Below are 22,853 nucleotides of genomic sequence, written 5' to 3' on the forward strand. Positions count from 1 at the left end.
CTGCATAGATGATTATCCTTCTGGAAGGTTTCATCTCCACAGGGGAGCTCTGTCAGTGACCATCGAGTTCTTGGTTACCTCCCTGACCTTGATTGCTCAGTTTGGCCGGGAGGCCAGCTCTAGGAAGATTATTGGTGGTTCAAAACTTCTTCCATTTAAGAATGGAGGCCACCGTTCTTGTCGACCTTCGATGCTGCAGAAATATTTTGGTACACTTCCCCAGATCTGTACCTAGACACGATCCTGTGTCAGAGCTCTACGGACAATTCCTTAAACCTCATGGCTTGTTTTTTTTCAACTGTGGGACCTTTTATATAGACAGGTGTGTGCCTTTCCAAATCATGTCCAGTCAATTGAATTTACCACAGGTGGACTCCAATCAACTTGTAGAAACATGATCAATGGAAACAGGTTGCATCTCAGCTCAATTCTGTGTCTCATAGCAAAGGATCTGAGTACTTACGTAAATAAGGTATTTCAGTTTTTTGAATACATTAGCAAAAATGTCTAAACTTGTTTTTGCATTATCCGGTTTGCTTAATATTAGGAATTTGACATGATTTATACCTTTGCATTTAATACATAAGTATATTTTAGCAATTGCATTTTGATTTGGATACTTAAGTATATTTAAAACCAAATACTTTTTGACTTTCTTACTCAAGTAGTATTTTACTGGGTCACTCACTTTTGTCATTTTCTATGAAGTTATCTTTTTACTTTTACTCAAGTACTTTTTCCACCACTGGTGACTTCCAAAAACGAAATGTGACAAAATACTAGAATGTTGTTTTGGTAATTTGAAAGCTATTTCCCCACTATGGGGCACCATTTTCAGCCATTTACTCTTAACTGCATGAATTGAACGCTGTCTGAGGACCTGTGGGGAGCCTACATGTTTTAATGCTCTAGGCCGGGGTTTCCCAAACTCGGTCTTGCCCCCCCCCCCCCACATTTTGGGTTCATCAAGCTTCAAGCTTTGATTATTTGAATCAGCTGTGTAGTGCTACGGCAAAAAACAAAATGTACTACCAAGGGGGGCCCCAGGACCGAGTTTGGGGAAACCCAGGGTTTCTTCAACTTTTTCAGCTCAAGACCCTAATGAGAACTTGACCGTCCACCCGTGACCCAAGTCATCCTCCAACGTCCAAATGTAAGAAGAAATAGTCTGACTAGATGTCTTCTCATAACTCACAACCCCTCTCATGTGCCCAGGGCCCACTTTGGGTCCTGACCCATAGTTTAAAAATCCCTGCTCTAGTCTATGGCTGTAAAAGTCATCTGTCATGTACTGTCCATGCAGTCTCTATTGGGATTTTCCACTGGACTGCTCTTTTCTGGCATGTTTTAAAAGTAATCTCTCTGCTCATTTCACTTGAGACGAGCAATCAACCAGGCTCCTTTGTATCTGCATGGATAACAAGATGTTTGCTCTCTACAGTTTGATTGTAACAGCTGTGGGTCTACTATAACTTGTGCTTCACCCATCCTACTGGCTCCAAGGAGGTTGAGGTTATCAGGTCATGGGGATCTGTCCACATCCTCCCCATCTCTGATTGTTTGCTACCTGCTGCAACAACCGATTTGCAGGGCCTGCCAGACTCATAAAGCTCGCACACAGTAATAATAGTTTGTAACTATAATAAAGCAATACAGCGAGGACCAGTATGTTTACAATATTGGAAATTGAATGCTGATGAACAATATACGAATTTTAACAATGACACATATTTTTCTTGTGGTGCTTGACATGGAGGGACTTTAGGGAATGGGAGGGCCTGTGGAGAGTGTTTGAGACTTTGCGAGGGGGGGTCAATGAATACTTCAACTACAGCCATTTCTGCACTTACAAAAATATATATTTTAAACATTTGCTTAAGTTTGTTACATTTGGTTTTTGGATCTGAGATTACACTGCAAGTAAAACTTTAAATACATCTATTATATGAAATATATGGCTGCGTATGATAGCTGCGTCTACGTAATCACTTAGAACTTATGACCTCAGTCTACAATCTATATGGCCTACTTGAGAGGGAACGGGTCCCAACTACCAGGGATTGAAGCTCTTCCTGAAGTGGCTGTTCCACTGATGTCAGAAGGTGAATTCACCAATTTGTAAGTCGCTCTGGATAAGAGCGTCTGCTAAATGACTTAAATGTAAATGTAAATAGCCCATCCCCTGGATCTGAGGAGAGACTTTCTCATCTCAGCAATGCTGGAATAGTATGCACACAGTGCAGTTTCTATACATGGCAACTCACAGTAGCTGTCCTTTTTATAAAATGCATATTGTGGCTACAGTATCCGTTTGCTACATTCATTTAATTTTGGAACTCTTTGCCACTGTTTGCAATCAGGGCCAGCTTGACAGTGGCCAGGTCCTAATGTCGAAGCCACACTGACAACGACGACACGGTGTACAGCATGTGTGTTCTTCAGCAGTCTTGGGGCTTCTTCCAAAGTCACTCTTGGTCTCAAAACAAGGACATCTGCACCTGTTTAAGTACGTGTAAAACATAACATTGTGAATGTAGTTGTTGAACATATAATTTGTGGTGGGGGGTTGGGTGAGGTAGCCTGGTGGAACAAGACCGACATATGTATACCGCTCCCCAATAACGTAACTACCATCCTCCTTGGTAACTTTTGACAATTCGACCCCTAGTTCTACATGATTGATTTGAGCAAGTTAATTTGTGTGTGAGAGAAAATGTCTGACGTGAAAATGATGTCCATCACCCACACTTTGAAATTGTGTGTGTCCACGCATTTTGACTCTGTCAGGGGTGGGGAGTAATGGGTTACATGAAAGGGATTACAAAAAACGGTAACTGTAATCCGTTACATTACCAGCATTAATATTGTAATCAGTTTACAGATACTTTTGAAAAACTAGATTACTTCGAGGATTATTTTAAATTTTATTAAGGATGTTAGCGGAAAAAAATCTTTGACACTTCTCTGCTTTCTCAATGACATGCAAATGAGCATTGAAAAAAGGCTCAAGTTTAAGTTTGTTCCACCTGAACGAGTCTGATCACAAGTCAGAGACCACTATGATGATACCAAGTGTGCTTAATGGATCGTGGGTAAAGAGCAGGAATATGCATTTTTTGTAGGCTACAGTCCAAGCTGTCTTCCAATGGTGCAGCATCCCAAAGATTATTCACCTTGAATAAATGCTTGGAGGTAAGGATGACAGCGGTGGTGTAGTCTACGGCGATAGGGATATCACGTATTATTGATATCTACATAGCGCATTGATGTGAAGTGAATCACACTGCTGCTCTCTTGATTTAGCTATTTGCGCCTTATGGATTGTGGTTGCTGTGGACAGCTGTCCACAAATCCAAATGGTTGAAATCAAGATGTTTAAGCTGCCTATCAATCATTGTTTTTGAAACCAGTGGACAGCCAGTGAAAAATGCGCTCTTGCAACAGCTGCATAGCGCGGATCCAAGCCTATGGAACAAGTGGGGCTTTTATTGATCAATCTAATTCATGCTGATAAAAAAATCCATAGGACTTGGAATTACTGGAATTTTGATAGACTTTGGTTTTTAATGTAAAAATAATTGAATCGTATTATTATATGTATTAGAAAGCTATGGGTTAGAAGAAGCCAACATAACCACCCCATAAAATGTAACATCCATTTATGGCCATTGTAAACTTTTAACAGATTTATCCTGCAATAGATGTTGTTCAATTGTTAACATACATTTTTGTTTTCTTCTAATGCCTCTTAAGGGGAAAGTCATCTAAAAGTAACAGAATGGAATCAGATTACGTTACTGGGTTTGGGTAATCAAAAGGTTACGTTACTGATGAAAAGAATTGGACAGGTAACTAACGGATTACATTTAGAAGGTACCCTACTCTGTACCGGTACCCCTGTATATAGCCTCGTTATTGTTTATTTTATTTAGTTTTAGTAAATAGTTTCTTAAGTGTATTGTTGGTTAAGGGCTTGTAAGTAAGCATTTCATGCTAAGGTCTACTACACCTGTTGTATTCGGCGCATGTAACAAAACATTTGATTCTGCTGTACTTGGTTCTGTTATTCTTCTCTTTGGAGATGGAGGCAGCTGCCATGAAAGTTTCATCTGCTGGAAAGATATAGACTTAAAATGTTTTCTTTTCTGAGTTAGTATTGTTCGACCAATGAAGTAGATGAGGTCTAGCGCTCCCTTAGTAAAGTCTCGCATGTTAAATTCCAAATCATTGAGTTTTCTTTTTCCATTTAGAAATAAAAGTGCCTTAGTTGACCGTCTTTGGTGCCTTTAATTGTCTTGTCCCACCACCTTTTTTTCTCTAACTTGGCAGAATGAGTCGACTCCAACTTGTTCAGCCATCCAATTTGGAAAGTACGTTCTGTTGTCTTAGCGTTGGAGTTTCAACAAAGTTTTGCAGACTACTTATGACTTTTCTTTAGGCTTATGGAACAATTAAAAACGGATCTGCAGCTTTGAACACACTGGATCCCTGGAGAGCGGCCACTTCTCTTTTGCAGTACTGCCTTATGGCAATACGATCACCAAATCTGGGCACGTATTTTGCGAGTAAGCATCCATCATGACCTTGACGGCACTGCAGTAAATCTGAAAACAAAAGAGGAAAGTAGTTACAACTTAGTGTAGTTAACTTGATTTGATGGATGGTTATAGTGGATGGATGAATACATAGCTCAATTAAAGCAAGAATCCTTAATTGTAACAAAGCAGCCAACCCTGCCTCTTTTGGTAAAAAGCTGAGGAATGGGCCTGGTGTAATGTAACAACTCTCAAATTCATACACACAGCTATGGATGCAAGGACTGACCATCCAAAATAAAAACAATATCATATTTGGGTTCTGATGGGGGGGATGACTACTGAACTAAGCTCATGAGGCATTGTTTTTTTATATAAATAAGTCCCAAAATGGTTTGACAAACTGTGCCCCACTGCCCAAAAGCAGGAGAAATATACAGTGCATTTGGAAAGAATTCGGACCCCTCGACCTTTTCCACTTTTTGTTACAGCCTTATTCTAAAATGTATTAAATACATTTTGTTCCTCAATCTACCCACAATACCCCATAATGACAATGAGAAAACAATTTTTTTAATGTTGAGACTCGAAATTGAGCTCAGGTGCATCCTGTTTCCATTGATCATCTTTGAGATGTTTCTACAACTTTGATTGGAGTCCACCTGTAGTAAATTCAATTGATTGAACATGATTTGGAAAAGCACACCTGTGTATAATAAGGTCCCACAGGAGGTGACCAAGAACCAATGGTCACTCTGACAGAGCTCCTCTGTGGAGATGGGAGAAACTTCCAGAAGGACAACCATCTCTGCAGCACTCCACCAATCAGGCCTTTATGGTAGAGTGGCCAGATGGAAGCCACTCCTCAGTAAAAGGCACCTAAAGGACTCTGACCATGATAAACAAGATTTCCCTGGTCTGATGAAACCAAGATTGAACTGTTTGGCCTGAATGCCAAGCGTCACATCTGGATGAAACCTGGCACCATCCCTACGGTGAAGCATGGTGGTTGCAGCATCATGCCGTGGGGATGTTTTTCAGCGGCAGGGACTGGGAGACTTGAGGGAAAGATAAACGGAGCAAAGTACAGAGATCCTTGATGAAAACCTGCTTAGGACCTCAGACTTGGGGCGAAGGTTCACCTTCCAACAGGACAACGACCCTAAGCACACAGCCAAGACAACGCAGGAGTGGCTTCGGGACATGTCTCTGAATGTCCTTGAGTGACCCAGCCAGAGCCCGGACTTGAACCCGATTGAACATCTCTGGAGAGCCCTGAAAATAGCTGTGCAGCGACGCTCCCCATCCAACGTGACAGAGCTTGAGAGGATCTGCAAAGAAGAATGGGAGAAACTCCCCAAATACAGGTGTGCCAAGTTTGTAGCGTCATACCCAAGAAGACTTGAGGCTGTAATTGCAGCCAAAGATGCTTCAACAAAGTACTGAGAAAAGAGTCTGAATACTTACAGAAATGTTTATTCAATTTTTTTTTGGGGGGGGGAAACTGTCATTATGGGTTATTGTGTGTAGATTGAGGGGGAAAAACTATTTAGAATAAGGCAATAACATAACAAAAATGAAGGAGTCTGAATACTTTGCGAATGTACTGTATATCTGGCAAGGCAGCGGCGCTGTCCTTTCAGCACCAAAGAGTTGACCATGGTTCCCCAAATGTAATTTCCACGTTATTTGGTTGAGTTTGCTTTGTTTGTCATGCATGCGTCTTTAACTTCCTTTAATAAGTAGGCATTCTATATTTTATTTAAATTCATCATAAACCTAGATTTATTTGTCGATTTATTTATTTGTCAATTTATTGATTGTATCTCCGGGAAGCTGGTATGTGCACCGATAGCAGCCTTGCAGTAACATGACAGCCTTTAGTGGCTTGAATATCAATTATTTTGTGAAGCTAATTAGTTATTTATGATTCTATATATATATATATATAAATGGACAACATTCCTCTGCAGTTTATTGATCTGGCTAGAATGTTGTTTTGAGGAGACACTTTTCTTTGACACTTTGAACTGCATTTATTAGTCATTTTGTTTGTTGATAGACTATCATTTCATTTCTACTTTTGGTTATAATAGCCTATGAATTCATTGTTTGTTTAGTATTGTAATATATTGAGACAAACTCTTTACTGCCTTTTTTACTCCCTTTTCAGAACTATAGCTGACTTTATAGTTTACATGAGTCTACTCCAGACTCTGGATTTGTGTAGCTCTATGAACGGTGACCTTAAGTACACTTAAGTTTAGTCATTTCAATAACCTGAAAAGTAAGGACCCTCGCCAGCTGTCATAACTGAATTATGCATGTTTACGACGCAAACTAGACACAATGCGCAAACTCGGATTCATGATACATGTACAACATGAACAGCGCCATCTGCTGGATAATTGAGATTACACCTTGAAATAACACTGACATGACAATGGTTCAGGTCGTTGGAAAGTTTATTTTGCCTGCTCCTTACCGTACTGTCAACTACATTATTATATTGCTGATTTGTAAATACAGAGCTCAACCATGCACAGAACGCAACCTTTTCCTCCCGGAACTACTAAGCAAGCACGCTTAGTGACATAATTTGATCTTCCAGTAAAACATGGCATCAGGCAAACGGTTTGATTGTTTAATTGTCAGAGGCAGAAAGGAATAATTTATAGGACTGGAGGCTTCGGCGTTAACAGGTGCAAATGTCAATGATGGTACGCTCTCATCCCTGCGCTATAACTATTTTGTTATGAAACCCCTAAAAGTTAGCCATCACGTAGGCCTAACTTTTCATTGATGAATGTCTGTACGAGATCCTCAAACCCTCGATCTCTCAAAAAGCGCAGCAATTCCTGGTTCTGCTCCATCTCTTGCTAGCCTTTTCTCCGGAGGATGGAGGGGGCAGACTGGTTGGATATCTATCAAAAGCTAGCTAGCTACGTATCCTAGCCTGGCTATCAGCTAGTATAGCGTTACAGGTGAACGTATTGTCCTAGCAACAAAGCAAATAGCTATCAATTGCTTAAATTGCTACACCGCGAAGGAGCAACATAAGACATTAGAAATCAATTGCCTGTTTTAATCGATTCCAGACCATGGTTCCATCAGCAGTATGTTTCTTGTTTAGGGTTGCATACACAATGAATGGAAAAAATGCAGATTATTAAAATTGAGGGAATTAAAAAAAAATGTAATGAGGGACCGAATACAAAATCTGAGAGAACTGTTAAACAAAAACACGAATTAATTTGAAAAAAAATCATTGAAAGGATATTTTTTTTAAACTGGAGAATTGATATTAGATTAGTCAGGCCGTGTTTTGTTCCCCACCACAATGACTACTAAAGTGCGCCGTACAATCTGTCAAATAACAACAAAACATATTTTACAGACCATAGTCTGTCTGGGACAGTCACATTTCGACAACTTCGTCGGTTTCAAAGGTAGGCTAATGAGTCCATTGGTTTTATTGAGGTTTCCTGTTGGGAGTGGCGAATTAGTACATCATCGTGGCAAATAACGTTACTTCTTAACCACGTATGTCAGCTGGTTTACTAACTTTAGCTCCGCAAAACGACCATAACAAAATTATACAGTGCCTTGCGAAAGTATTCGGCCCCCTTGAACTTTGCGACCTTTTGCCACATTTCAGGCTTCAAACATAAAGATATAAAACTGTATTTTTTTTGTGAAGAATCAACAACAAGTGGGACACAATCATGAAGTGGAACGACATTTATTGGATATTGCAAACTTCTTTAACAAATCAAAAACTGAAAAATTGGGCGTGCAAAATTATTCAGCCCCTTTTACTTTCAGTGCAGAAAACTCTCCAGAAGTTCAGTGGGGATCTCGGAATGATCCAATGTTGAACTAAATGACTAATGATGATAAATACAATCCACCTGTGTATAATCAAGTCTCCGTATAAATGCACCTGCACTGTGATAGTCTCAGAGGTCCGTTAAAAGCGCAGAGAGCATCATAAAGAACAAGGAACACACCAGCCAGGTCCGAGATACTGTTGTGAAGAAGTTTAAAGCCGGATTTGGATACAAAAAGATTTCCCAAGCTTTAAACATCCCAAGGAGCACTGTGCAAGCGATAATATTGAAATGGAAGGAGTATCAGACCACTGCAAATCTACCAAGACCTGGCCGTCCCTCTAAACTTTCAGCTCATACAAGGAGAAGACTGATCAGAGATGCAGCCAAGAGGCCCATGATCACTCTGGATGAACTGCAGAGATCTACAGCTGAGGTGGGAGACTCTGTCCATAGGACAACAATCAGTCGTATATTGCACAAATCTGGCCTTTATGGAAGAGTGGCAAGAAGAAAGCCATTTCTTAAAGATATCCATAAAAAGTGTTTAAAGTTTGCCACAAGCCACCTGGGAGACACACCAAACATGTGGAAGAAGGTGCTCTGGTCAGATGAAACCAAAATTGAACTATTTGGCAACAATGCAAAACGTTATGTTTGACGTAAAAGCAACACAGCTCATCACCCTGACCACACCATTCCCACTGTCAAACATGGTGTGGCAGCATCATGGTTTGGGCCTGCTTTTCTTCAGCAAGGACAGGGAAGATGGTTAAAATTGATGGGAAGATGGATGGAGCCAACTATAGGACCATTCTGGAAGAAAACCTGGTGGAGTCTGCAAAAGACCTGAGACTGGGACAGAGATTTGTCTTCCAACAAGACAATGATCCAAAACATAAAGCAAAATCTACAATGGAATGGTTCAAAAATAAACATATCCAGGTGTTAGAATGGCCAAGTCAAAGTCCAGACCTGAATCCAATCGAGAATCTGTGGAAAGAACTGAAAACTGTTGTTCACAAATGCTCTCCATCCAACCTCACTGAGCTCGAGCTGTTTTGCAAGGAGGAATGGGAAAACATTTCAGTCTCTCGATGTGCAAAACTGATAGACATACCCAAGCGACTTACAGCTGTAATCGCAGCAAAAGGTGGCGCTACAAAGTATTAACTTAAGGGGGCTGAATAATTTTGCACGCCCAATTTTTCAGTTTTTGATTTGTTAAAAAAGTTTGAAATATCCAATAAATGTCGTTCCACTACATGATTGTGTCCCACTTGTTGTTGATTCTTCACAAAAAATACAGTTTTATATCTTTGTTTGAAGCCTGAAATGTGGCAAAAGGTCGCAAAGTTCAAGGGGGCCGAATACTTTCGCAAGGCACTGTAGGTATCTAGCCACAAAACTTGTTTATTAAGTTATTGCTTGTTGTCAGCCCACTGAAGTAACAATGATCATGTGTATATCCCCCGAATGGATAGGTTTGCTTTGTGTTCAAGCCCAGTGCCAAAAATAAGAAGAGGCCAACTATGGGTGAGTGATTTTTATAGATTATAAACACAGTAATTGAATAATACGTGTACTTTGTTTTGTGAAAATTGAATATTCTGCCAGTGCCATTTTGTATTGATCGCGCGCGCATGTTTTCTCCATAGGATTATTTCGCTCATGGCAATGATGACACAGAGAATAAATCAAATCAAATCGAATAGCAGACATTATTGGAGAAAATGAAGGCAGACACCGAGGTGAGAGCCTATAATGAAGGCAGACACCGAGGTGAGAGCCTATACATGTCATGCAGAAAAGGGAATTGTGTCGACTCTATTTTTTACATTTCTATCTGTAGCGTTGTGAACGTTTCACCTCACTGAAAAGTTAGAAGCTTTTTATCAGGCATGGAAATGTACATTGTTTCGTCTTTACAGTTTCTGCAGGATGAGCTGAACTGGATCATCTTAGACAGCCTATTGGAGTTTATCAGAAAGAGTGCCTCCACTTTCCAGCGGGGCACGGATGACTGGGCAAGAGGTATGAGAGCCAATGAGATTCCTACAGCTGCCCTCGTGCGTGGTATGTTACTCAAAAGAGAGGGTGCACACGCAAAAGTATTTGGCATGACCAGGGCTCATGCCCTATGCCTAAATTAGTGTATTTTGATATGTTGTCCATAGGATAGAGATTAACCAAGTAACTGTATGTCTCTTCTCTTCTTACTGTGTAGGAGTGAATGTGCCAAATCGTGAAATTACATTCCAGAGCTCCTCTAACCAGCTGCAGCAGTGGGTGACTCCTTTTTGTTGTCTCCATACAAGCCAAAGAGTGTGCAGGTCAGTCTCGTGTATGTGGTACTTGAGAAACAACTCTTATTTCTATTATTAGTCAACAAGGGAATTTGTACAACTGCTATTTGAGGTTGGTAATTGGGTAGATTTAATTTATTTATACTTTGATGTAAATAAGTATCTGCATGCCATTTGTTATGACACATGGATACTACCTCACTCAAATGTTCATTTGTTTCTGTCCTCAGCCCTGAAGCACCTGATGCAGAGGGTTCTAGTGAGACTGAGTGCTTGTGTGTCAGTGGATGTTGAAGAGGAAGAAGAGCCTAAGCAGCACAGTACCAATGTTAACCAGAAGAGGGTGCACTGCTCCCTCTGGCACCCTCTGTGACTGGTACATTACTTTTTCCCCACCTTTATTTAACCAGGTAGGCCAGTTGAAAACAAGTTCTCATTTACAACTGCGACCTGGCCAAGATAAAGCAAAGCAGTGTGACACAAACAACAACACAGAGTTACACATGGAATAAACAAACGTACAGTCAATAACACAATAGAAAAGTCTATATACAGTGTGTGCAAATGAGGTAAGATTAGGGAGGTAAGGCAATAAATAGGCCGTAGTGGTGAAGTAATTACAATTTAGCAATTAAACCCTGGAGTGATAGATGTGCAGAAGATGAATGTGCAAGTAGAGATACTGGGGTGCAAATTAGCAAAAATAAATAACAGTATGGGGATGAGGTAGTTGGATGGGCTATGTACAGGTGCAATGATCTGTAAGCTGCTCTGACAGCTGATGCTTAAAATTACTGAGGGAGATTTGAGTCTCCAGCTTCAGTGATTTTTGCAGTTCGTTCCAGTCATTGGCAGCAGAGAACTGGAAGGGAAGGCGGGCAATGGAGGAATTGGCTTTTGGGGGTGACCAGTGAAATATACCTTCTGGAGCACACGCTACGGGTGGGTGCTGCTATGGTGACCAGTGAGCTGAGATAAGGCGGTGCTTTACCAAGCAAAAACGTATAAATGACCTGGAGCCAGTGGGTTTGGCAATGAATATGAAGCGTAGTATATGGGGCTTTGGTGACAAAATGGATGGCCCTGTGATAGACTGCATCCAGTTGGCTGAGTAGAGTGTTGGAGGCTATTTTGTAAATGACATCGCCGAAGTCAAGGATCAGTAGGATAGTCAGTTTTACGAGGGTATGTTTGGCAGCATGAGTGAATGATGCTTTGTTGTGAAATAGGAATCTGATTCTAGATTTAATTTTGGATTGGAGATGCTTAATGTGAGTCTGTAAGGAGAGTTTACAGTCTAACCAGACACCTAGGTATTTGTAGTTGTCCACATATTTTAAGTCAGCCTGGTGAACCAGGCGAGGCAGTCATTTGAGAAACCAAGGCTGTTGTGTGTCTGCCGATTTAGAATGTGGTGATTTACAGAGTCAAAAGCATTGGCCTGGTCGATTAAGACGGCTGCACAGTATTGTCTTTTAAGATATCCCTCTAGTGGTGTGGGGGCTGTGCTTTGGCAAAGTGGGTGGAGTTATATCCTTCCTGTTTGGCCCTGTCCGGGGGTGTCCTCGGATGGGGCCACAGTGTCTCCTGACCCCTCCTGTCTCAGCCTCTAGTATTTATGCTGCAGTAGTTTGTGTCAGGGGGCTAGGGTCAGTTTGTTATATCTGGAGTACTTCTCCTGTCCTATTCGGTGTCCTGTGTGAATTTAAGTGTGCTCTCTCTAATTCTCTCTTTCTTTCTCTCTCTCGGAGGACCTGAGCCCTTGGACCATGCCTCAGGACTACCTGACATGATGACTCCTTGCTGTCCCCAGTCCACCTGGCCGTGCTGCTGCTCCAGTTTCAACTGTTCTGCCTGTGATTATTATTATTTGACCATGCTGGTCATTTATGATCATTTGAACATCTTGGCCATGTTCTGTTATAATCTCCACCCAACACAGCCAGAAGAGGACTGGCCACCCCACATAGCCTGGTTCCTCTCTAGGTTTCTTCCTAGGTTTTGGCCTTTCTAGGGAGTTTTTCCTAGCCACCGTGCTTCTACACCTGCATTGCTTACTGTTTGGGGTTTTAGGCTGGGTTTCTGTACAGCACTTTGAGATATCAGCTGATGTACGAAGGGCTATAATAAATACATTTGATTTGATTTTTATCGATGGCGGTTATGATATTATTTAGGACCTTGAGCGTGGCTGAGGTGCACCCATGACCAGCTCGGAAGACAGATTGCATAGCGGAGAAGGCACGGTGGGATTTGAAATGGTTGGTGATCTGTTTTGTTAACTTGGCTTTCGAAGACCTTAGAAAGGCAGGTTAAGATAGACTGTAACAAAGGTACGAAGCTACTGCACACAATAAAGGACTAATGTAAGGCTTTTATGTAAAACAGTCACATTTGATAGATTTTGACCTTACTATCTCTACATTGTGTAAATGCTCATTACAGATCATGAGTCTTATGTGCACAAATAATTTGTTTGGTCCTAATAATTTGTCTGGCACCCCAGGCAAAAAGCGTACTTCTTTTGGCAAAGACATGCAACAGCATCCTCCCATTTTAGTGATCTTCATAGACCTAGAGGCTTTCAACCCTAGAGTGCTGAAAGACTTCATCATCTGCAGGGGGGAGAAAAGCATGATTCCTGACCTCTGTCTCTGTTAGATTAATTGAATGGGGAAAATGCACTTGTACTTGTGTGAGGGTACCTCTAGCATATGTTAAAAATGCCCATGCGTGAAGTGCTATATAATCTCCCCGTTCTCTGCGACAGTCGGTACGCGGAGCAGTTTCCTCTGATGTTCGTCTTTGGCATCACCACGTCTCGCAGCACCATTCAGCACATGCTTCCCCAGTCCATATCCTTTCTGCTGTGCATTGAGCTCTTCCAGTCCCTGTCCTGCACCCTGCACCTGACCACTGTCATAGACAAACCAATCAACCTGCACATGTACTCTACTGTATGCTTATTGTTATTGTTGAATGTATGGTTAGATACTGGATGTATTATTTTGGATTATTCCTGTGAATAGTTACCTTTATCTTTTGCACTGCTTGATCTCAGGTTTGTGTGTACGTGTGTGTTGAACATGGGGCCCCCTTACCAGTTGGCTCTGCTGGAGCACTTCCACAGCCAGCCTCTGAGCGTGCTGTGCTGTAAGGAGGCGGCGGCCCTGGGCCACGCCACTGAGCTCAGCCACAGGGATGTAGAGAGGATCTAACAGCTGCCATCCTTCATGAGGTGACTGTCTCACACACATACGCACACGCAGGCCCACAAGTCTCCAACACACACACACACTTCTACCCATATGATGGTTGAGTAACATTATTTAAATGTTGTGTGGTTCGTCTGTTTAAAACTTGTTGTGATGCTTGGTGTTTACCTCGCACCCTTTCCCCCAGGTACGTCGAGAAGCAGGTTCCCCAGGATAAAATGGAGCTGTTGACCAGTGACGACCATGTGAAGGTAAATATTGAGTGCTGTTGAGTGCTTTGTCTCAATGCCTCTCCACGTTCTAACGTCTTCTCTACCTAAATACCCTCTGGGGAAACAGGTTTGAACATTTTGTTTATCAAAGTTGCCATTGAAATAATACCTCCATGTTAGGAATGTAATTGTAGAGCATGGCACCAACTGTCTCGCCTGTTCCACATCTGCCTCGATTTTCAGATAAGGGAACTGCACATATCCTGTCTGGAGAAGAATGTGTGAGAGAATGAAGAGCATGTGTCTGCCATGCAGCTGAGGTAATGATTGATTCCAAAAACGTTGTTTAACGTCAATATAAAGCACAAACATTGCCTTACGAAACTTATTTCAAAGTTCTATACAAGTTGCCATGTACTCGGTTACCTGCTAAGATAAGAAAGTTCAGTTTTTCTGCTCTCCTTTCTTTTGACAACACTCTACGTTTCACCCCAGGATGATGGCCAAAGATGAACTTGTAGCAGCGCTGCAAAAGTGCGCTGAGATCCTAAAACCTGACAAGAGCAAGAAAATGAGTGCTGCACTGCTCCAACTGGAGGATTTACTTGCCAAAGTTGACCAGTCGGACAGAAAGTAGCGATGAGGGTTTTGCTTTACCATTTTTATTTGGATCTCTGACGCATTACAATAGCAGACTTTAATTATATTTCTATGGTGGTGAAATGTACTTTTTGATTGCTTCGACCCTATCAGATGTTGCTGCTGCAGCGGGTGCAGCTGGGGAGATCATCTCTTCTCCAAGGAAAGGCCTCCAGAAGAAAACAGACCTGTTCCAAATGCAAAAGGTAAAATTTTTGAAAGACCGATTTTAATACACTTCTAATATGTACAGTAGTGCCCCTACCCAAATCCCAGTATGTGTGCTACTATAGCTCCTCTGCTGTCCTGAGACCCCACCTCAACACCACGCCATCCAGACTGCCCTCAGCAACCCCTACCTTTACCTGAAGGTAAACAACTTACCACTAAGAGGCTTTGTCTCAATAGTGTCTAGTAAACTCATTTCCTCATATCCTCTCCCTAATCTGGAAAGACTTGATGGGTGTAAGCAATTTGGTGGACTACTATCAGTGGGCTTACTGTCACCTATTCACAATTCTTTCAGTGCAGATGAAGGAAAAGGAAAGGAGGTAAGACAGTCTCTTTAGACAACTGAGTATCAGCCCAAACTAAGTGTTAAAGCTACAACAGCAGCTGATACTGATGCTAATGTTGTGTGGTTCAGAATAAAAACCTGCGGACCGAGGACGGGACAATTTCCAATGCTGCTCCTGACATCTGCATTGTGTACAAACTTTACATATTGCAATGAGTGAATTTGTATGTATATGCTGCAGAGGGCAAGGATGCTGACTGTGGACTATGGCAAAGTGGATGAACTCAAACGGTATCCTTTAACTGTTGGAAGTTTTAAAATGCTTGATCATGATGTATTTTGAATATTGCTTTTCATACCACATGTCCTACTGCAGTCTCTTTCCTTTCCTATAGCCTAGATATACAGTCATTTCAAATTATTGGCACCCTTGATAAAGTTGAGCAACAAAAGACTGTAGAAAATGAATTAGCACAAATACTGAGTAAGCTATGTTGTATGCAATTTTGAAATATTATTATATTGATACAATTGATCAGAAAAGACAGCCCTCTTGAATTCAAACCACAGGTTGTCAATGGGGTTCAAGTGCGGCGAATCAGATGGCCATTGCAAAACGTTGATTTTTGTGGTCAATGGACTTCGATGTGTGCTTCGGGTTATTGTCTTGCTGGAAGATTCACTTGCGTCCCAAGTTTCAGGCTCCTGCCAAAGGCAACCAGGTTTTTTTATTTTATCCAGGCTGTTTCTGAGCTAGAGTTCCGGGGATTCGTTAAATCCACCAAGCAGAAGTCTGACCTGTGGAGGCTGCTGATTCACGGTGTGGTGTTGTTGTATAGTATGGCATGTGTTAATTGTTTTATCATGATTTGCTCCAGTGTATTCTTAAAAGGTGTGGAAAATGCAAACATGTTTACAGTGTACTCCATTAACAAACACACTCTAAATAGAAGAGTGTATATGCAATATTATAAAACATTTTGTCATCAAGTAGCAGTATCACAAAAATGATAAAAGCAGCCATGTTAACAAGTTTAAGGTGTGCATTCATATGTAATGAACAGATGGGTCTTTATGTAGTGGTTGTAAACAGGTGACGAAACAAGATCATTCTACCGCTTGAGGGCTAGATGAAGTGCAACTGGGATGAACATTCAGTCAATACTTACACGGAGGGCCGAGTGTGTGGGGGGTTTTGGTTTTTCAAATTAAGACCTAGACAACCAGGTGAGGGGAGTGCCTACTAATTAGTGACCTTAATTCACCGATCAAGTACAAGGGTGGTACAGAATTCTGTAGACACTCGGCCCTCCGTGGAATGAGATTACGAGTGCCTTTGACTTGGTCACTCCATAGTGGAGGCAGGGAGCTGTGGAACACAAGCGACTGGGTTGACAGAACCTGATATCATCGGTATATCTACTTGATTACATTATTAGCTATTTACAATTGAAATATTAGTACTTCAGTTACTTAAAGCATTACCCTGTTGTGACGACATGAAACGTAACATTTTATTGTTTGGTTTTTCTACTAAGTACATAGGTTTGAAAGCAAAACAGTCAATGAAATAAATAACATTTTGAAAGCAGAAAAAAATCTAATGGAATTGAAGTTAGTCTTTGTAAAGTCCCATACAAAAAGGCTCTGGGGCATTGCAAATTATCTTCTCCAAACCGTACCTTCCACTTGCTAATAGATTGACCAGCAAACCTTTGTCTACATTCCTTTATCATATATACATGTGAAACAAAGGAATAAAACAGAGAATAAAGTCTGGAATGCCAGATGTCTTTATAAAAGTAAGAGAGTGACAACTTATCGATACAGGTACAGCAGGAGAAATGTAGGCCACTGGTAGAGGGGGTCCATATAATTACATTAGGAAGCACCTAGTTGCTTACGTGAGAGAGAGATTACCACTGACAACGGCTTAGATAAACCTTTGCCCAAAGGAGAAATATGGCACAGTAAGACGTTTCATTAAACCAATCACTTGCAGGGATTTCCAAAGATTTAAACTCTAACTTCCAGCAAGAGAAGGTCGCTTGGCAAAGTCGGTCTCTCAGGAAACATCTGGAAATTAATAGATAAAAGCAGAAAACCAGCCATATTAGCATAACCTTTTAGAGTTTTTCCATTCAGGAGTCACAGTTGCCTTCTCACATTCAGCAATGGAATGGTACATGCACTGATAATTAAATAGAAAAATGGGCAAAACAATACTCACAGCTTGCAGGTTGCTCTCCAAATCTTCGCATCAATTGGTCATGTGTAAACTTCACAAAAGTGTCATATTGTTCTGTAATAGAAATGTGGGAGAAAAGGGAGGGGTTTAATTTGCCTGTAACTAAAAATCACATGGTGCACTTTCTGAATTGTGTTTGACTATCCACACCTGCCAACTTGGAAGTCATGGTCTCCTCATATTCCTCCCGCACTTTGTCTTCACGCTCCTTCAGTAGACGTTCACAAATCATTCCAACTTGTCTAAGAGTAAATAAGGGCTGTTCTTTCTTTGATGGAGAAGAACCTCCAGCAGATGTGCCTGCAGAGGACACAAGTAAAGCAATTAGGTCATTTGTATGGGGGGGGAGGAGAGAGTCTAGTTCCTTTATTGTGGATCTCCCCCACTCACCAGGGTTTAGGCTAATAGTACACTATAAGCTCATAACAAACCTGGCATACTGGATCCACTAAGATGGGGTGGAGACTCTGGGGAGTAGCAACCCTCTGTCTGTTGGTAAACTCCATCTATGTGCTTTCTCTTCTGAATGCGTTTGTACTCCTGCTTGATGTTGTTCAGAATTTGCTCTAGAATAAGAGAACGTTGGTCAAACAACTTGTCAAATCGAATGGAGGCCTCGCACTGCAGTGCAATCCTTATGGCTGACAACATGTTAACAAATACAGTACAGTATGAAGATATGCAGAAACTGCTTCTCCAATAGAAATCCCTGATCACACTTGTCAGCGATGTCAAGATGATGTTCGCTAGCAAAGCTCATGCGCAGAAATACGTCATCACGTCACCTTGTTTTAGATCTGCATTCAATAACGACTTTACCAGTAGATGGTGTAATATTGGCTTGGGCCTTTGACTTGTGTGAGAATGATAAAGACAGAAGTAAATATGATTTAGGCTAGGCCTATTCCGCTATCTAAATATGCCATGCTGTTGTGTTATTTAATCGCCATATAATTGCATAATTTAGTTTTATAGCCGCGTGGGGCTACTGTGGTGATTAAGTAACCCAATGAATCACACTTTTTCCAGTATTTCGGAGTACGGACTTTAAGGCCTTTATTAGGCATTTTGACTATTGTTTTAAAGAATTCCACTCTGTATGTAGGCTTGTTTTAGACATTTGCGTTGCACAACCCCATCACGCAGAGGCTATATCCATGTCAATAAATTACATTTAACAAAATATTGCTTAAGTCTTGGCTATAACATGTCTTCACCGAAATAGCCAAGGGGTCCCAATGACTATCTGTAGCCTATTCTTATTGCCAGATCTGTTTAAGCTATCAGCCACTGCACGTGCTTCAACTATTTTGTTTAAAATGATTTAGATGCTATATTTAGAGGCCTGTGAGCTAGGGTCTTTTTTAAAGGGGAGCCTATAATAAAAACAGGTATAAAACACAAATAGAGTTCTAAAATTATTCTGCAAGACACCAGTACCCAAAATGATAGGCCTTCAACTTTTAGGCATTGCAATTTAGGCTTTTTTATTTTATTTGGATAGGCCTAAATTAAATATTTAATTATTAAAATGATAATACATAGATTTCAATAAATAAATGGATAAGAATGCTCTATTCTTTGATTTAGTTCCTATTGCAACAAATTACTGAATGGATGGCATACTGACTGAACTGAATGAAGGATGAATTCAATGTTCAAATATGTTGGAATGACGAGTTGCACGCAGAGATATGCCCATACTTTAGAGATAGAACAGTGAAGTTTCAGTATGCTAGGTGTAGGCATAACAGAGCTAGTGCTATCTAGACTTGCACTGGCAAACAAATCCATTACATTAAGTGCCTAATGTGAAGTAAACTTAACTAAAGAGTAATAGAGAATGGACATTTAAACATGCTGGATACCTCTTTCCGGTTTCCTTGACTTAAAAAATAAAATAAGAATGATGCTGTGTTATTCTTGTTCACGTAGCACTCCTCACAGGCCATTTGGTGTGTTTTTTTTTGTTGGTGATATGAAACTGACAACTCAAAAGGTATTATTGTTCGTAAGTATTGCAACAAGATTTGTTCAAGCCTAAAATGCTAGTCCATAATCATAACATGGTGTTTGTATGTTCACAGATGAAATTTTACGTTTCATGTTTCACGCATGGCTTTTATTATGATCCTAACAATTTACATATAGATTTTCTTATGATCTAACAATACCTATGTTCAACCATTTTGGCAGGTCTCTCGCTCCATAATAGTCTGCTTCGCAATGCGTTCCCGTAAGTATCACGATGTTGCGCCTCTGGGTTTGAAAACACTGATATTTTTTAAAGATACAGTGCATTCGGGAAAGTATTCAGACCCCTTGACTTTGCCCATATTGTTATGTTACAGCCTCATTTTAAGATGGATTAAATAGTTTCCCCCCTCCTCAACCTCACTATCACATTTACATAAGTATTCAGACCCTTTACTCAGTACTTTGTTGAAGCACCTTTGGCAGAGATTACAGCCTCGAGTCTTCTTGGGTATGATGCTACAAGCTTGGCACAACTGTATTTAGGGACTTTCTCCCAAGCTCTGTCAGGTTGGATGTGGAGCATTGCTGCACAGCTATTTTCGGGTCCCTCCAGATATGTTCGATGGGGTTAAGTCCGGGCTCTGAATGGGTCACTCAAGTGCATTCAGAGACTTGTCCCGAAGCCACTCCTACGTTGTCTTGGCTGTGTGCTTAGGATCGTTGTCCTGTTGGAAGGTGAACCTTCTCTCTAGCCTGAGGTCCTGAGCGCTCTGGAGCAGGTTTTCATTAAGGATCTCTCTGTCCTTTGCTGTGCTCATCTTTGCCTCGATCCTGAATAGTCTTCCTGTCCCTGCCGCTAAAAAATATCCCCACAGCATAATGCTGCCACCACCATGCTTTACCGTAGGGATGTTGGCAGGTTTCTTCCAGATGTGACGCTTGGCATTTAGGCCAAAGAGTTCAATCTTGGTTTCATCAGACCAGAGAATCTTATTTTTTCAAGGTCAGAGTCCTTTAGCCTTTTGGTAAACTCCAAGCAGGCTGTCATGTGCCTTTTATTGAGGAGTAGCTTCCATCTAGTTACTCTACCATAAAGGCCTGATTGGAGAAGTGCTGCAAAGATGGTTGTTCTTCTGGAAGGTTCTCCCATCTCCACAGAGGAACTCTGGAGCTCTGTCAGGGTGACCATTGGGTTCTTGGTCACCTCCCTGACCAAGGTCCTTCTCCCGCGATTGCTCAGTTTTGCTGTGCGGTCAGCTCTAGGAAGAGTCTTGGTGGTTCCAAAATTCTTCCATTTAAGAATGGAGGCCACTGTGTTCTTGGGGACCTTCAATGCTGCAGACATTATTTTTTTTTACCCTTCCCCAGATCTGTGCCTGACACAATCCTGTCTCGGAGACCTACAGACAATTCCTTCGACTTCATGGCTTGGTTTTTGCTCTGACATGCACTGTCATCTGTTGGACCTTACATAGACAGGTGTGTGCCTTTCCAAATCATGTCCAATCAATTGAATTTACCAATCAATTGGTCAATTGATTGTCATTATGAGGTACTTTAGATTGATGAGAAAAAAAATATTTAATCAATTTTAGAATAAGGCTGTAATGTAACAAAATGTGGAAAAAGTCAAGGTGTCTGAATACTTTCTGAATGCACTGTAGCTGCTGCAATAACACAAGTAGCTATTGGCTAACACCTAGAATGATCTTGGAAAAAGAACATGCTACCTTAAAAGGCCCCGTGCCATTAACGTGATTTTCCTGTTTTATATTTCCACACGGAGGTTGAAATAATATTGTGGAAAAATGCCCTTCTAGCGTAAGAGCTGTTTTAAAAGACCACCTGAAATTTCAGCCTGTTTTGGTGGAATTGAGTTTTGGCCTGCCAGCAATTTTTCTTTTTGACCATTGTTTTAAATTAAAATCACAGTAAGGTACTTAAATTACCCATAAATTAAATTTGATATTTTGATTAAAAACAACTGCTGCATTGGACCATTAACGTGCAGCAAGATTGCCCACTGCCTGGCTTGCTAGATGTCTGGTATGAGTTTGGGTTCACCCGGTATAGTATTTACCAGCTGATAGTCTGGATGACACTTCTCCAAATGGTGACGGCTCCATGCGAAGGTATTTCCGTGGTGATGATGATGGGGACACCGGAATACATCTTCTCCTTTTAGGGGACGTCGGACTCATCAATGGATCAAAATCCATGGTCCTTTTCAGGGTCGCTCCACACGCCATGATTTGAACCTAGGAGGGTCTACAAAGACCGAACGAGGAACGGTGTGGCTAATGCGTAACACAAAAGAAAATGGCTTTCTAACGTTCGTTAGCTAGCTAAGAAAGAGCTTATCCTGATGGCTTTTCAGCGAGCTTTGCAACTTCGACAAGTCCAGGAAGGAGTCTTGCGACTGTTGTTGGCTACTGTTAGCTAACTTATCACGCTAGCTAGCTAGCGTTAACCAACCAAATTAAAACAAATTCCCTTCACCTTTCCGGGAAAAGTTACCCTCCTCTTATCACTCCGACGCCCGTGTAACGTTGACTTTTGTTTTCACTATCTTATAACGTTATCTGTTTGGATGTCCTTAGCTAGCTAAGTTATACATTCAGACGAAGATATAACTTGCTGCCTAACGTTACCATATTGAAAGACAGCGAACGTCAGCTTTTTCTTGTTTTTGACCACCAGAGCCGTCTGTTTCTCGTATTGATGACGTCAAATATTCAATTATGCGCTCATGCCGGGTCGGTTGGGCATGCGCAGATGAGACTGATGGTGGTGATTTGGACTGCGGTCCCTGCAATCTGGAATCCATAGGAGGTCCCAACTCTGACATTAGCCGATTGATTATGACATTTAAAATGGTCAAAGAGTGAGAAGTGTAGGCACGTCTCAAGGATTCCGGATAGCACTAACCTTTGTAGTGCAGACAAGTTGGTCGTTTGTGTGGTTATGGGATTACATAATGAATTACATCATTTTGCGCTGCTATCCATATACATTAGTATATATCCAGTAGCCATATTCATACACATTCTTGTTACTTTAATCTTGAAGATTGGTGTATTTCCATTAGTCTTTGCCCGTCTCATTTGCTCTGCAAATGCATGGGCCCCTAATGTGAAATTTGCTTGTTTCACTTATAGGTTTTGTGGCAGTACAGTACCTCACAAAACATGGCACATTATCCCATGTGCCACTGCCTACACCTCTTTTTCCTCCAGACTGACAAAAACATATACAACCAAAGCCCGATAAGACTACTTACTTCTGATAAGACTATATCGTGCCTGCCTTATGAGTACTGTGCACACTTGACTTTATTCAGAGGCTTGGAAACTAAACCACATAAAGGTGTTTAA

General features: G+C 41.2%; 1 protein-coding gene across 1 annotated transcript; it reads right to left on the reverse strand.

The window, feature by feature from the left end:
* Nucleotides 1–16,754: 16,754 nt before the first annotated feature.
* On the reverse strand, nucleotides 16,755–22,218 carry LOC135526071 (akirin-2-like). The gene is made up of 5 exons (XM_064954150.1): nucleotides 21,560–22,218; nucleotides 17,934–18,068; nucleotides 17,653–17,802; nucleotides 17,485–17,556; nucleotides 16,755–17,330 (listed from the first exon to the last, which is right to left on the reverse strand). The coding sequence occupies exons 1-5, from the start codon at nucleotides 21,726–21,728 to the stop codon at nucleotides 17,320–17,322; spliced, it is 537 nt and encodes a 178-aa protein (XP_064810222.1). The 5' UTR covers nucleotides 21,729–22,218; the 3' UTR covers nucleotides 16,755–17,319.
* Nucleotides 22,219–22,853: the final 635 nt, after the last annotated feature.

This window comes from Oncorhynchus masou, chromosome 32 (assembly GCF_036934945.1).
Source record: "Oncorhynchus masou masou isolate Uvic2021 chromosome 32, UVic_Omas_1.1, whole genome shotgun sequence".
In the NCBI taxonomy this organism is placed as follows: Eukaryota; Metazoa; Chordata; class Actinopteri; order Salmoniformes; family Salmonidae; genus Oncorhynchus; species Oncorhynchus masou.